The sequence below is a fragment of the Triplophysa rosa genome, linkage group LG23 (genome assembly GCF_024868665.1).
Source record: "Triplophysa rosa linkage group LG23, Trosa_1v2, whole genome shotgun sequence".
Taxonomy (NCBI): Eukaryota; Metazoa; Chordata; class Actinopteri; order Cypriniformes; family Nemacheilidae; genus Triplophysa; species Triplophysa rosa.
In genome coordinates, this window is record NC_079912.1 from 16,465,468 (window position 1) to 16,479,209 (window position 13,742).

The 13,742-nt window shown below is 36.5% G+C and overlaps 1 protein-coding gene across 2 annotated transcripts in view; it reads right to left on the reverse strand.

Annotated features, from left to right (window-relative positions):
• vipr2 (vasoactive intestinal peptide receptor 2) overlaps positions 1-10,903 on the reverse strand; it is a 28,513-nt gene extending 17,610 nt beyond the window's left edge. Inside the window, exons 1-3 of one of the 2 annotated variants that reach the window (XM_057322613.1) lie at positions 10,548-10,903; positions 5,011-5,113; positions 1,376-1,483 (exon numbers count right to left, since the gene is read on the reverse strand). In XM_057322613.1, coding sequence (XP_057178596.1) covers positions 1,376-1,483; positions 5,011-5,113; positions 10,548-10,604 — 268 coding nt within the window. In that variant the 5' untranslated portion in view covers positions 10,605-10,903. The remainder of the gene's footprint in view (positions 1-1,375; positions 1,484-5,010; positions 5,114-10,547) is intronic. The other variant, XM_057322614.1, reaches the window with a different exon arrangement.
• Between the last annotated feature and the right edge of the window lie 2,839 nt (positions 10,904-13,742).

Sequence of the window (13,742 nt, forward strand, 5' to 3'; positions counted from 1 at the left end):
AGCCGTACGTTAGAAAGCTTGATTGGAAATCATAATTGTAAAGAGGTTGTGGGTTAATTTGGCTCCGTAACTTTCCAAAGGCACCATGTCTTCCTGGCTGTGCCAGCAGGTTAGACAGGGCTCAGAAGTGATGAAAATAGAACGATTGTTGAATCAGGGTTACACGTCTGCTCTCCCACTTTGGCGCCTGACGGACAGCTTCTCTACAGGGAAGAAAGAGTGTGCTGGTCCTGTGCCCTCGGCTTGGGGCCACGGGTCAATGAGCACGTCCGAGCAGCAGGGGAAAGACGTGATTAACTCAGTCCAGCCTTTGGTTTTCTCCCCCGCTCATTAATTTACTCTCATGCGCACTTTCACGCGGACAGTCAAAATCAACAATTCATTGTGTACTTTTGGCCTTTAAGTTAGAAATAATTACAGTGTGTTATAGTCTTTATCGTGTATTTGACAGACACTTTTAACCAAAGCAACACTGCATTTAAAGGGACAGTTCACCCAAAATGAAAACATTCAATTTCAAACCTGCATGACTTTCTTTCTTCCGCAGAACACAAAAGGAGAAATTTTTAAGAATGTTGGAAACCAAACAATGGCAGCAACCATTCACTTCTATTGTATGGACACAAAACCAATGCAAGTCAAGGTGTACCGCTTCTGTTCGGTTCTTCAAAATACCTTCTTTTGTGTTCTGCAGAAGACAGAATGCCATTAAGGTTTGAAATGACAAAAGAATGGGTGAACAATCCCTTTAAGCTAGGACAAACATAGGACAGTACTGTATGTGAAGTTGTGTATCACTTAACCCAGGACTTCAATTTTTGTTAACAGATGATGCATAAAAAAACAAAAAGTGGTTCTTAATTAAAAAAAGCTGCGTCATAACGGTCAATTTTTCGAAATTGAGATTTATACATCATCTGAAAGCTGAAAAAATAAGCTTTCCATTTATGTATGATTTCTTAGGATAGGACAATATTTGGCTCAAAATTCTAAGCTTTACATAGAGACCAAACTTGAGTGGGTAATTCCCAAATAGCGGCCAGCAGCGAGCCATGTTTGTAGGCGTGTTTCTTCCGCGATTTTGCTGCATCCACTCACAAAAATAAAGTTTTGATATATTTACACTTGGAAATGTACAAAATATTTTCATGGAACATGATCTTTACTTAATATCCTAAGGATTTGGGGCATAAAAGAAAAATCGATAATTTTGACCTTTACAATGTGTTTTTGACGATTGCTACAGTAAAACCCGTGCTATTTATGACTGGATTTGTGGTCCAGGGTCACATTTATGTTTAGAAAGTGCATGGATAATGACATGTGTGGCATGTTAAAAATGCTTAATGACATTCTGTATTAAAGCAAATATTACCATCTCTGGTAAACAGATTCTTGAGGGCGGTGGGACAGGTATTGACCACCACCTCTCCAATGTCTGCACTGTGCCAGCATGAAATATTATCCCAAATTCCCCTGCATCCTGTGAAGAAACAAAAAAGAAAAACGCATGTAATCCAAAATATGCTGAGATGGTTAACTTTAGAGGAACTGACTGTAAAGACATCAGTGCATATGAGAACTTGCCATGTGTTCGACAGGTGGGAGAAACTGAGAAACGTCATAGTGATAGATTAGATCCACATTTATTTACCTAAGATTGTGAAAGTCTTTATAACAAGTACATGTCTATTAAATTTTAAGCTTTTGCACCTAAACATGTTTTCTTTAATTGGAATAAATAGTGCAGTTGTTAATTCTAATCCAAATGTTGCATAAAAAACACAGTACATCATCCCCTTAGAATTGAACTTAAAAAAGCATCTTAAAAAAAGCTTAACATTAACCTGAACATTTTTCTATGATTTACAACCTAGAAATATTACGCTGAACATGCTGCAGGCCAGGGATGTCATTCATTTTTCATAACTACAGCCAAAACACTTTAAAAAGATGACAGTCATTGCATCTCTTGAGACCATCCCACAGAGATCAGTCCACACGATCTCACTCCAATTCGTTACTATTTTCTGAGGTAGCTAATTCGTATGAATCCATGCCATCTCATTAGTACACTTTAGTACGATTTGCTTTTGCTCCACAGACGTTGGGTGTTGGTTTAGGGGTGGGGTAGGAGAGGGACTTCGGTTTGGCTTTTTTGTAACATTCGTACATTTACGTAGAATTCACATCGTTTAAAATCTTTCGAATTGGCCATTAAAATAGTTACGAGTGTTGTGAAGTTCTGGACATGAATAGAAAAATGGTCAGAGTGGTTTGATGACGACATCATACCAATATCCATCAATAGCTTCACAGGGTTTTTTGGGAGAGCCACAGCTAATGTAGCCCATTTTGCGTGTTTACTGCACATTTATTTCTGCACTGTTTACTGCGATCTATTAATGGAAATCCTATTGAAAGTCTACAAGAGAAGAACATCACAGCAGCAAAGGATCAACTCGCAATGTCCATACACTCTACTCTACTGCTCCCAAATCAGCCAACAAACAAAGCAATGTTTTTACATCACCACGGTGTTTATGTTTTCTGGAACAGACAACCAACAGTACCAACTGTTCATGGCGGACACATTTATCCAAAGTAACTTAGAGTGCATTCAAGTTACATGCTTTTTTTCCTCACATGTGTGTTCCATAGGGGTCAAACCCATGACCTTGCGTTGCTAACACCATGCCCTACCAGATGGGCTACAGGAACACCTCTCACACTTTTAACACTTTAAGCAACAGCTGCGCCAACCTGCTCTGGAAGAAGAAATCGTAACCCAGAGAAAACACTTCAGACATGTTTTAACACCCAGTAAACACCATCTCCGATTGGTCAGTGCTCGGTTCATTGTTGCACTCCTGTGAAACATCATGACATTAGCAATATGAGAGCTATTGACTAAACCATTCATTTCCATGGGGGACTAATCAATCATTTTATACATTCGAATGGTCAAAATCTGTGTGTACTGTTTACTTCAAAATAATTATCTATAATTGAAACATGGACTTGTCCGTTGATGGAAAACACATTTCTGTCATCGCTTTTGCGGGAAACCAAAAAAAGCATCATGGTTTCCCACACACCATTCCTGTTTCGGATGTCAAGAATGTGAACGTGAAGAACATCACAAAACAATCATGGAAAGAAGGATTGTCTATGATTGTGTATTGATTCGACTTTCATGATTTTGGCGTCTTCTTTGTTTAGAGCTATTAAATTGTCATAAATCAAGAATAATACTTGTGTGAAGCCACAAGGGAAAGCTACTTAGGTTTCCATGAAAACCAGTGACTAGGAGTTGGGCAATTTTTAAAAGCAGAAGGAAATTTTAGAACATTGATAGATATACACAACCCAGAATGTTAACTCCTTACAGTAAAACATCTGGGATTGAAGCTTAAAAGTCATAAAACCGAGTATCTCTGTTCCATGAGGTAAGAGATGTATCATCTGTTCTTTCATCTTCGATGAGGATCAAACGCAATTCCTTAAAGTTTAAGAACATAAAATTACATTTGCTACTTAATATGAGGCATATTATGATTCTGTTTACACGCACATCCATATTAACTAGAATTTGTGAGTATATTCTTCAAACTGAATCCCATATAAGCTCATTTTCAGGCTCCTAAATTATTGTCGTATAGATTTTTTGTATGAAAACTGTTTTCCATGATGTTTAACATATACTTCAAGAAACTTGGTTTCAAGTTTAGACGCAAATTGAGCACAAAGGGACAAAACCACAAAACAACAAACATTCACATGTTTTGCATATATTCATAGTGGGTGCAATTTGATATCGCATGCAAAATCATAGGCTATGTCAGTTGAATCTTTCTCTTCTTTATCAGTTAACATGTTACAGCACATTTACAGTATGTGGGGGCATGTTATCACATACAATGTAAATACCACATTTAGCTTTGACAGGAAAAACTGGGCCCACAACTAACAGCCAATAGTTAATAATTCTACACCTGCCAGTCCATATGTAATGGAAAGAGTAAAATGGCGACACTAGCTTACAAAAAGAAAACAATGTGGCTAAACCTCATTCAAATGTCTTTAATTACAATGACTGTGGTTAACATAAGATGCTGCACATATAAAACTTCACATCATAAAAATTAGCTCGATGCTTCGATTTGCTTCATACTTTCACCATTCTATATACCTGACTGATCCCACATTTACGTTTAGAAGAAAATACTGCCATACTGTGCACATACACACACGTATACCTATCGATCTAAATGAGGACATTGCATAGACTGCTGTTGATTTTATGAAGCTGGTTATAAATACTGTGACCAAACTCTAACCCTATAACTCTAAAAGAAAACTGTTTGCATTTTTATATATATATATATACTGTAGTTTATTGTGTTTTTAAAAATTAGGACGTCCCAAGGGGGAGGTTTTGCTCGGATTTGTCAAGTTTTGCTCACTTTTGGCCACATTTTTTGCCCCCAAAATATAGTTACACACACACACATTCGGTTTTCGTGTTCATAAACATAATGACGTTTACACTGTAAAAACTGTGTATTCTATTACTGAACCCTTAACCCTATGACTTACAGGCTGTTTTCCTCATGGGTAAAAAAAACGTGCCCAAAAGTAAAAAAATTCCAGGTATTACTATTTTTGTGGAGACATTTGTACAATTAAAAAAACTTTATTTACTATATTAGTAGTGTTTTTACAAATAAGGATGTCCCCAATGAAAGGTTTGCTGTCAATATTTGCTCACTTTTGGGTACAGATTTGCCCCAAAATATAGTTACACACACATACAGTACACAAATTGGGAACTTTCCATAAACATAATGACTTTTATACTGTAAAAATATTGTATCCTATGATTGATAAATGCTTTCCTTATAGGGTCCAAAAAACAAAAATTCCAGGTATTACTTTTGTGGAGACTACTGGTGACCGGGTTTCCCAGGACTACACATACACACACAAACATATATTTAAATCCAGTACCTTCTGTATTCAGCGGCTGCTCGTCTGCCAGCATGCCCAAACATTCCTTCTCGGCCATCTGCATCTCATACAGAAAGTGACAGTTCGCATGTCTTCCGTTGACCTTCAGGGAGAACAAATGAAACGGATCAAATCTCAGTTTCAGTGTGAATGCCTTAAACCCCATATTCTAGCAGCAGAGACAATGGATGCCAAGTGTCTTGGTAACAATATATTTGCCTAGACGTGCATCTGTCAGCTTTGAGGATCTAAACAAGCATAATGGCATTCTATCATCTGAAGCCGATTGAATGCTTTTGTAAAATCAAGCCTGTGGTGCAGAAGACGTTTCTGCTAACTTGGTTACAAAGGCTCCCTGGTATAGGATCCAAAATGACGGATTAGCACGGTTGGACTCAAAGCTGGCGTGATCAAAGAGCTGCCACAAAGCCTGTTTAACTGCTAGAATACAACTCCGTAATGATATCATGGTAAATTAACATCAACTCTTCGGTTGAGTTCATCATTTGGTGTTGGGCCATGAAATGGTTTCACTGTAATTGTGGAAAAAATATAATTCTCAGATGATATATGTACAAGCATCAAATTTGAAGTATACTGTAAAAAATGCTTATAAATATTTTCAAAGCAAGGTCACTGTCTCGTGTTTGTCCGTGTCTGCCTGCTCTCGGTGTTAACTCTTAGTCAATTTGGCTTTGGGTTTTTCCAAATGAACCGCAAAGACAAATCAGCCCCAGATCAGAGAGGAAATAAGCTCAGATTTAATGTCTGTCATCGCTCATCTATTTAAAAATCTCAAGATACATCCTCGATAAGAGAAGCCACACAGAGCCGTGGAAATATTTTAAGACAACTAGCACGACCGCCACGCACGTACGTTAATCAAACGTGATTGTATCAAGGATTAATCTGAATCATTGCTGTCAGAGCAAATACACACTGGCTTTTATTAACTCAGACAGAATGGGAAAAAACGCTTTGACATTTTCACCTTTTATCTCACTGATCTCTCAGCCAGAAGGGTTTAGAATAACAGTCGCTACAAACCGAGAGAGCTCAGTTAAGTTTATTTTTAGACTGCACTAAAATATCAGTCAGCTTCCTGAATTTGCACTGGATTTAATATTTTCTTTCGTGTAATTCAAGCAGATTTTCTTCAATTCTTTGATAAATGTAGAAAAGTGGAAAGCAGTCTGTCACTTTCGCCCTTCTGCTTCATCGGAACTGACATGGTTTGCAGAAATAATTTATTTGGAAAATAAAAGGACTTTGTAGCTGAAAAGGAACATCTGGAAACTGGAGCAATAAACATGTAAAAGAGCCAACCTGACATGGGTGCTTTCAGGAAGTGGATGAATATCTCAAATAATCACATTGAAATGACACGCATCAGGGTTGAGGGGTGTGAATTTTTCTAATAAATGTTGCAAACTTTGTTTTGAGAGGCTGTTTTCAAATAGTCTTGGGCTAGTTACACTTTTTTCCAGTGACTTTACACTGGTGAAAGTCATTTCCTGCACATATTTTGTCTTGTTTGACAAAAAGCTATTGAACATTTTCACAACAGGAAAAGAGATACAGGTCACTGAACTTACAGTACATTGACCTTGTTAGAAAATATCAATTATGGTGCATGCTGTCACACTCATTCGAGTCATTTGAGTCAAGAACAAGTCTGAGTCTGAGACAAAACCTAAAGGAACCTTCAAGAAGCAACATAAACCTTAGCAAATAATATACTGGTATTTTTGATGTACTGTATGAGCTTGGTGCCAATGTTTCCACCAAAAATTGTACATACTCTCAAAGATTTCTTTAGGTTTTATCTCAGAGTCTTATGTGGACTTGGACACAACATACTCAGACTTAAATGAGCAGGTCTCAACTACAATGAAATGAAATAAATAGCACAACAGCTATATGCAGTAAAACTAGCATTCTTAATATTCATCACTGCCAGAGAAAAAACATGTTTGTGCCACCAAATGTTTGGGATCTAACTCTTCCGAAAATGTCCTCACGTGACAACTAGCCCCGATCTCTTCTATATACAAACAGTTTAAGTTGACAGGTTGAAAACAAGTATCCAACACATTGACACATTTAGTCCTAAACAATGATCCGCCAGCTATTTAGCAATGTCACACATTCTTGCTCACGCATGCGCATTCTTTTGCATAACACAGAAAAGGGCTTCCATATGAATTAACTTCCATATAAGGATCTTTAGTACAATTATTTTATTGAAAGATTTTGTTTAAAGCCAATGTAACTAACATCTATCTTCTCTGCATCTTAGGAATGTGCTTTTGTGGTGGTCCTCACTAAACTCTAGTGGGTCAGCTGGAAAGACTGAACACTTACAAATATCATTGAAAGCCAATTTTTCTTTTCTCATGCTAAAGAATGAAGCATTGCTCTAAAAGTAATTGCATACTCTTAAAGAGAATAAAACCACAAGGTCACAAGTATGCTGTGATTTCATTGTTTTGTTTAAACATTTGTGCTAATGTATTCTTCCATCGTAAAGAACCCGGCGTAAAGCACCAAAACTTGAATTGCTCAGAGGTTGCTCGAAGACTTAAAGCAACAGTTCACCCAAAAATGTTTTTGTCATAATTAATTCAGCCTCATATCATTCAAAACCTGCATATACTTTTCTGTGAAGCACAAAAGAAGATATTTTGAGAAAGGTTTTGTGTCCACACAATGAAAGTCAATGGGGGTCAACGTTAATGGGTTCTTTTTAAAATATCTTCTTTTGTGTTCTGCAGAAGAAAGAAAATCATACATTTTTGCAATGACAAGAGGGTGGGTAAATGATGAAAGAATTTTCATTTTTGGGTGAACTATCCCTGAAACATTGAAGACGCCTGAGCATCTCCTTCCTGTCTAATAGAATCCATTAATTGAGAAATGAATCTCATTCATTATCTAAACTGCATAAATAAAGTAGTTTGTTTGTTTCTAACATTATGGATTTTGGGGAAATTCAAACTCTAATACAGTATTTAGTAAAACACATCTCCAGCATTGGTATTTTACAGTAATGTGAATGTCCAGAACAGAAGGTAGATTTGAGATTTTAGAACTATGATACTCCACATGAACCCATGACATGCACTTATAATCTAATATAACGTAAAACCCTTTTTTCCTCCTTAAATCCCTCTCATTGATCCCAGTGCGTTTGCAACAGTCGACTGCCACTAAAACACGGCATAGAGTTCTACTTCAAAATCTGTTACAATAAAACATCATCGATCTCCACGGGGTAAATCTGTTCGACATTAAATGTTACTCTTTGAAATGGTCCAGGGATTGAATTCAACCAAACACGACTTCCTTTCTAAGCTTTGATGAGATCTCTGTGTAATATGTCTTCAAAGGAAACCTCTTGATGCACAGATTAAAAACCTACTTACAGTGAATATCTTGTATGAGCCACAATAAATCAAGAATAGACATGAACCACAAGAAATTAAAAAGGATACATCATATAGTACATTAAACATATCAGTGGACGTGCTTTGATCACACATTCAATCATCCATGCTAAAGATACAGTACAGTATGAAGGACATCTTGTATGGTAATCCCTAAGGTACAACAGACAGATGTATATTACAAAAATCTGTAAGATTGAGTGTGTGTTACATGGTGTATCTGTGCAGCCATATGGTCACAGAATCTAATTAAGGTCATTGAAATGCACTGCAAGTAACTGATTAATGGACCTTTGAATAGATAAGCGTTGGGTTGTTTAAAACAAGATAAACAGCGGGGCTTGTAAACAACAGCCTGTACATCATTTTATTCATGTTGTATCACACCCTTTTCCAACATGTAACATCCAGACTATTTATCCTAGAATTTTTTTTCAGACCTAGAGATTTTTTTTCAGTTTTCCAGAAAAATTCTTAAAAACAAACTTTAAGGGCAAATTGACAGTTTTTGTGTAGTTCACCTAAAAATGAAAATTCTGTCATCATTTACTCACCTTCGACTTGTTCCAAATCTGTATAAATTTCTTTGTTCTGATGAACACAGAGAAAGACGATTGGAAGAATGCTTATAACCAGACAGATCTTGCCCCCATTGACTACCATAGTAGGGAACAATACAAGGGTAGTTAAAAGTGCCCCAGAACTGTTTGCTGTCCTACATTCTTCAAAATGTCTTCTTTTGTGGTTATAACCATTCCTCCAAATATCTTTCTCTGTGTTCATCAAAACAAAGAAATGTATACAGATTTGGAACAACTCGAAGGTGAGTAAATGATGACAAAATTTTCATTTTTAGGTACTAAAAACTATACCTTTAAGACATTACAGGCAATGCACTGCACTCTAAAAAAAAGCCGTAAAAATAGGGCACAATATACTGTATTAATATGAAGGAATTTTCCGTGTTCATTTTTACAGTTGTTTTACCTGTATTTTACATTTTGCACTGCATTCATTTGCATTTTAGCATTAATGGAAATGTCCGTAAAATAAAGGAAAATGTACTGGTAATTTTCTGCCAGTACTTTATCTGTTTTTTTACGGGATTTTTTTTACAGTGTGGGGTATTTCAGTGATATCATTTCAAAGTATAAACTTCACACAAATAAGAAATATTTCTAAAAAGATACATTTGAAGAATGTTTAAACTTCTCCTTTTCAATGTACGTCTAAAAGGTTTTTGAAAAAAAATGTAATTTCATAAACTGGGCTAAAATCATTTAGGTCACCAATATCCTTTTATTTCACCGCAAGCCACCAGTTCAATTACGCCTTGAATAAAGCACCCGTTTGACCTTTTCTCAAGACCGCTCTGGGCACAACACCTGAGTGATCATCGAGAAGAGCCCTGACCCGGTTCTTCCTATAGTCCTTTAAAACAATGTAGGTACATCATTTTTAAGACAGTTGCATAAGCATTTGACAATTTAAAGTCTGTTAGAGTACAGTGAATGCTGATAGGAAGGCTACCAGATTCACAAAAATGTACAAAGTTTGATGCAATGCAAAACTCAATAATTAGATATTCCTAATCATTTATTTTGCTTTGCTATTAAAATGCACATAAAATGAGACAAAGGCTTCTCACACTTTTTACTTTTTCCATTAAAGTAAATTGTCCACTTAGTTACCCTAAAAAAGAAGTTGTCCTGGTGACGGTTTGTGACAACATGATCCATTGCACAACATATTGTTATCCTATATGGGGTAAGTTGTCACAATAGCAACTTACAATTCAAATGGTGCTATTACAGGACAATTTTAAGCATACAGGACAATTAGCATAAACCACAATGGTTTTTATATATGAACTATTATTTTGGTCAACAAAACAAAATTTGCGATTAACAAATTGTAACAATTGTAGAAAGTGCTAAAAAGACAGCTAAACGCAGCTCAAATTAACGGTTTCAATGAACTTTCAGCACTGACACTTGAGATAGCCTACACAGCTTGTGTGACAACTTTCCCGTGTGACAACAAACCAAAACCCCTCACACCTGAGGCGTAAACTCCACCGGTTCAACTTACCGTGCGCGCGCTCCAAACTAAAAGTAGAACTAGACAACTCGCGAGGTTCATGTTCATTTCCTCAGATTTCTTCAGTGAGAATCTTAAACACTGCAGCTGAACTCATAAATAATATCTCATGTGCGTAAATTCCAGGAAGCCTTCGGTATCAAGAGCGAGAAGTCATGATGTGAGGAAAATACGCGACCTGTGCCAAAGATGTCCGGTTACGTGCGCGCAAAATCCAAGCGCAACCTCGAAAAACGTTCAGAGATGTCGTGTATGTCAGCTCAGAGGAGGCTGGTAAATCACAAGAGATTCTCTTACTCCTCCTCTAGCTCATGTGAGATGCGCAACTAGCATTGCGCCTTTGGACCTCCATTTAGCCTGGAATCTGAACAGAACTGGCATTCGAACAGTTGAAGTATTTAGATGTTTTGGGGTCACTAAATGGGGGCGGTTTTGCTTGGCATAATGTTTTGTGGGTTGTAAACGCAGGGGCTACATCCCAGCATATAAAAATGGAAATATAAAGAGAAAAGAATGTACTTACACAATCATTTCTAGCTAAAGCCTGTAAAACTAAACATTTTGACATATTTGTTTCTTTGTTTGGCTAGGTGTGAAAACCCTTCACACTTTTCAGTGTACTTTCAAGATGTGCATCAAATAACTGGCAATAAGTTTAACAATGTGTATATTTTAACATTATTGCTGACCAGAGGAAAGAACTAATCAACTCTTGAAGACAAAGTTTTGTGGCGTACCTAACAAACCACAGGTTATGTACTGTACACTCTTAAACGTGATCACATTTTCGAAACATAAACTATATATATTTTTTTCTTTTTAATGTAAAATATTCATGGGACAAATATTATTGCTTTAACTAGATTTAATTGAATTTAGTATTTAATTTAAGCACTAACAATGCCAAACAAGTAAGTCTGTAGGCCTATTTTGAAAGACCAAAGTCACTACTTTCTCAGAACTGAAGTACAATTCCTAAAAATATATAATTCATTACCACGTTTGCTCTTGGTCAGGTAAGGTAACTTCACATGACAGAGTTTAAAGAGAAATGTGTCTGGAATATAGGAGGTCAAGGTGCAACATTCTTCAGCCACCTACATGCCAATACATCTGTCAAGTCTTTTTTACTGTAAGTTATGCATTGCCATCTCTCAGATGTTGGAAAAAAGCAACCTAGGACTATGGCTTCCAACGCCAAGGGGTATGCACACTCAGGAGGAATGCACACTCATACAACATGTACTGTGTAATGCACACTAAGCAATCTTTTAGTTTTTCCTGAAATAGTAAAGTTTAGCCAATCAACTGAAAATTCAGTGACAAAATACTGGAAATGACCTGTGGGAGAGAGGATCATTTTTGACAACTTATTCTGGAGATGCATGCAGGGATTTGACATGACAGTGACCTCTGCTGTCCTGCGGGGCCAATAAGACGCATTATAAATGATCCTACCAAATAAAGCTTTGAATGAAAATCACACAAATATGACCTTCCACAATGCATTTCATGCAAATGCAAAAATCGGCTGTTAGCCAGGTTAATCAAAATAAATCAAAGAGTTGTAAAGAGCTCTCAATATCTACAGGACATTATCATCATATGGAAACTATGGTGTGCAATTTATTAACAAAAAATGCGTTACTGTTTTAAATCCAGAACATCTGCACTGAAGATCTTTTTACAAAGGAAAAGGCTGACATGTATTTCATCGTAATTTATGGATTTTGCTCTTAATATGCTTTTTCGTTCATTCGCCCACTCCTGCTTATTGTCCCAAAAATGCACTTTGTGTGAGCTGTGTATATTAAAATGAAATCCAGACAGGATTTCTCCTTATGTTGAGATTCAACAACAGACCAGGAACGCAGGTGTATCATTTTCCAAGTCTAAAAAAGAAAAATGAAGAGTACCGACAGAAGAAAGTGCCTAGCAGATGGATCTGAGACTTGTCATTTTTAAGAGGCTCCAGAAATATGAAATCTCTATGTGTGAATAACATCAAATGTGTAATCATGATCATTAACTGTACAACTGATGCCAAATGAGACATTTTACACACATGTATATAAACATTCTGGGGTCTGAATGTTTCTTGTAAAACATCAGAATCTGGTTTTTAAAACTGCCATGTACGGGTTCTAGAGATTCAACTTCTGTTTGGCCAAATCAGTTGGACAGTTCAAATTATTCATCTCTGTAAGGTTTGTACAAAAATGAGCCTTTGCTTCTGAAAATGTAACTTCTGTAGTCATCGTTTACATGGGGAATAGAATGATTTTGTGTCTTTTGACCATTCTCATTCCTTGTACATTCTTTCCTTGAACTGGGACATATTACACAGACTTTGCCAGAATAATAGAAAGAAAGACAAACATTTGGTCAAAGAAATGTGTTTAAATTTTTCAACATTTTGTTGTGATAGTTAAGTAGGAGAAATGTAAGCACGCTCAGATCCAAATAGATTTGGCAATGAAAGGCCTCCAATAAAACTGTGAACATTTGAGTTCCAATCCACATCGCTGGTATGGTAAAACAGCTGAACACTTTGCATGTCAATAAAATGAACCAATCTAAAATATCTGACTGCTTTTCAGGAGGGACTGACCTTAACAGGACTATTTTTCAGGCCTTGAATAATTGTCCTCGCTCCACTTTTTTATCCTGTCATGTCATACTTTTGTAAATACTGGAATTCAATTGTCCTGTTCATGATGGGCAATAAAATATCAGCGTCTGACAACTGTTACTTTGTAAACATTAGAAAGAGAACAGGAAAAAAGATCAGAAGAATGACAAGAATGCCAAAGCCTCACTTTCCCTAACCTGCCATTTACACCAACATGAAGCAGAATAAATGAAGCAATGATAACAGAATCTAAAAGGTATGTTATGGATATTGTTCTTTGAGCTTAGTCTGTGAAGTTTACTCTGTGAAGCGTTTTGTTTTGCCTCCCATTTTGTTTGGCGGGGGTCTTTAAACGTTACTTTAGCGCCATCTGCTGTATTTTTCTTTGCATTGTAAGTGCGTAAGGGCTTTGGAAATTTGGGAAAATATAAGCTTATCCCATTAAGTACAGAACAATGACAGGTTGTAACCGTTTTAAACGATGCAAATATATAGAAGCTATAAGTGCTTTTGTATTTCCTCCTAAAAAAACCTCAAATTCTTATTTTAAAAAC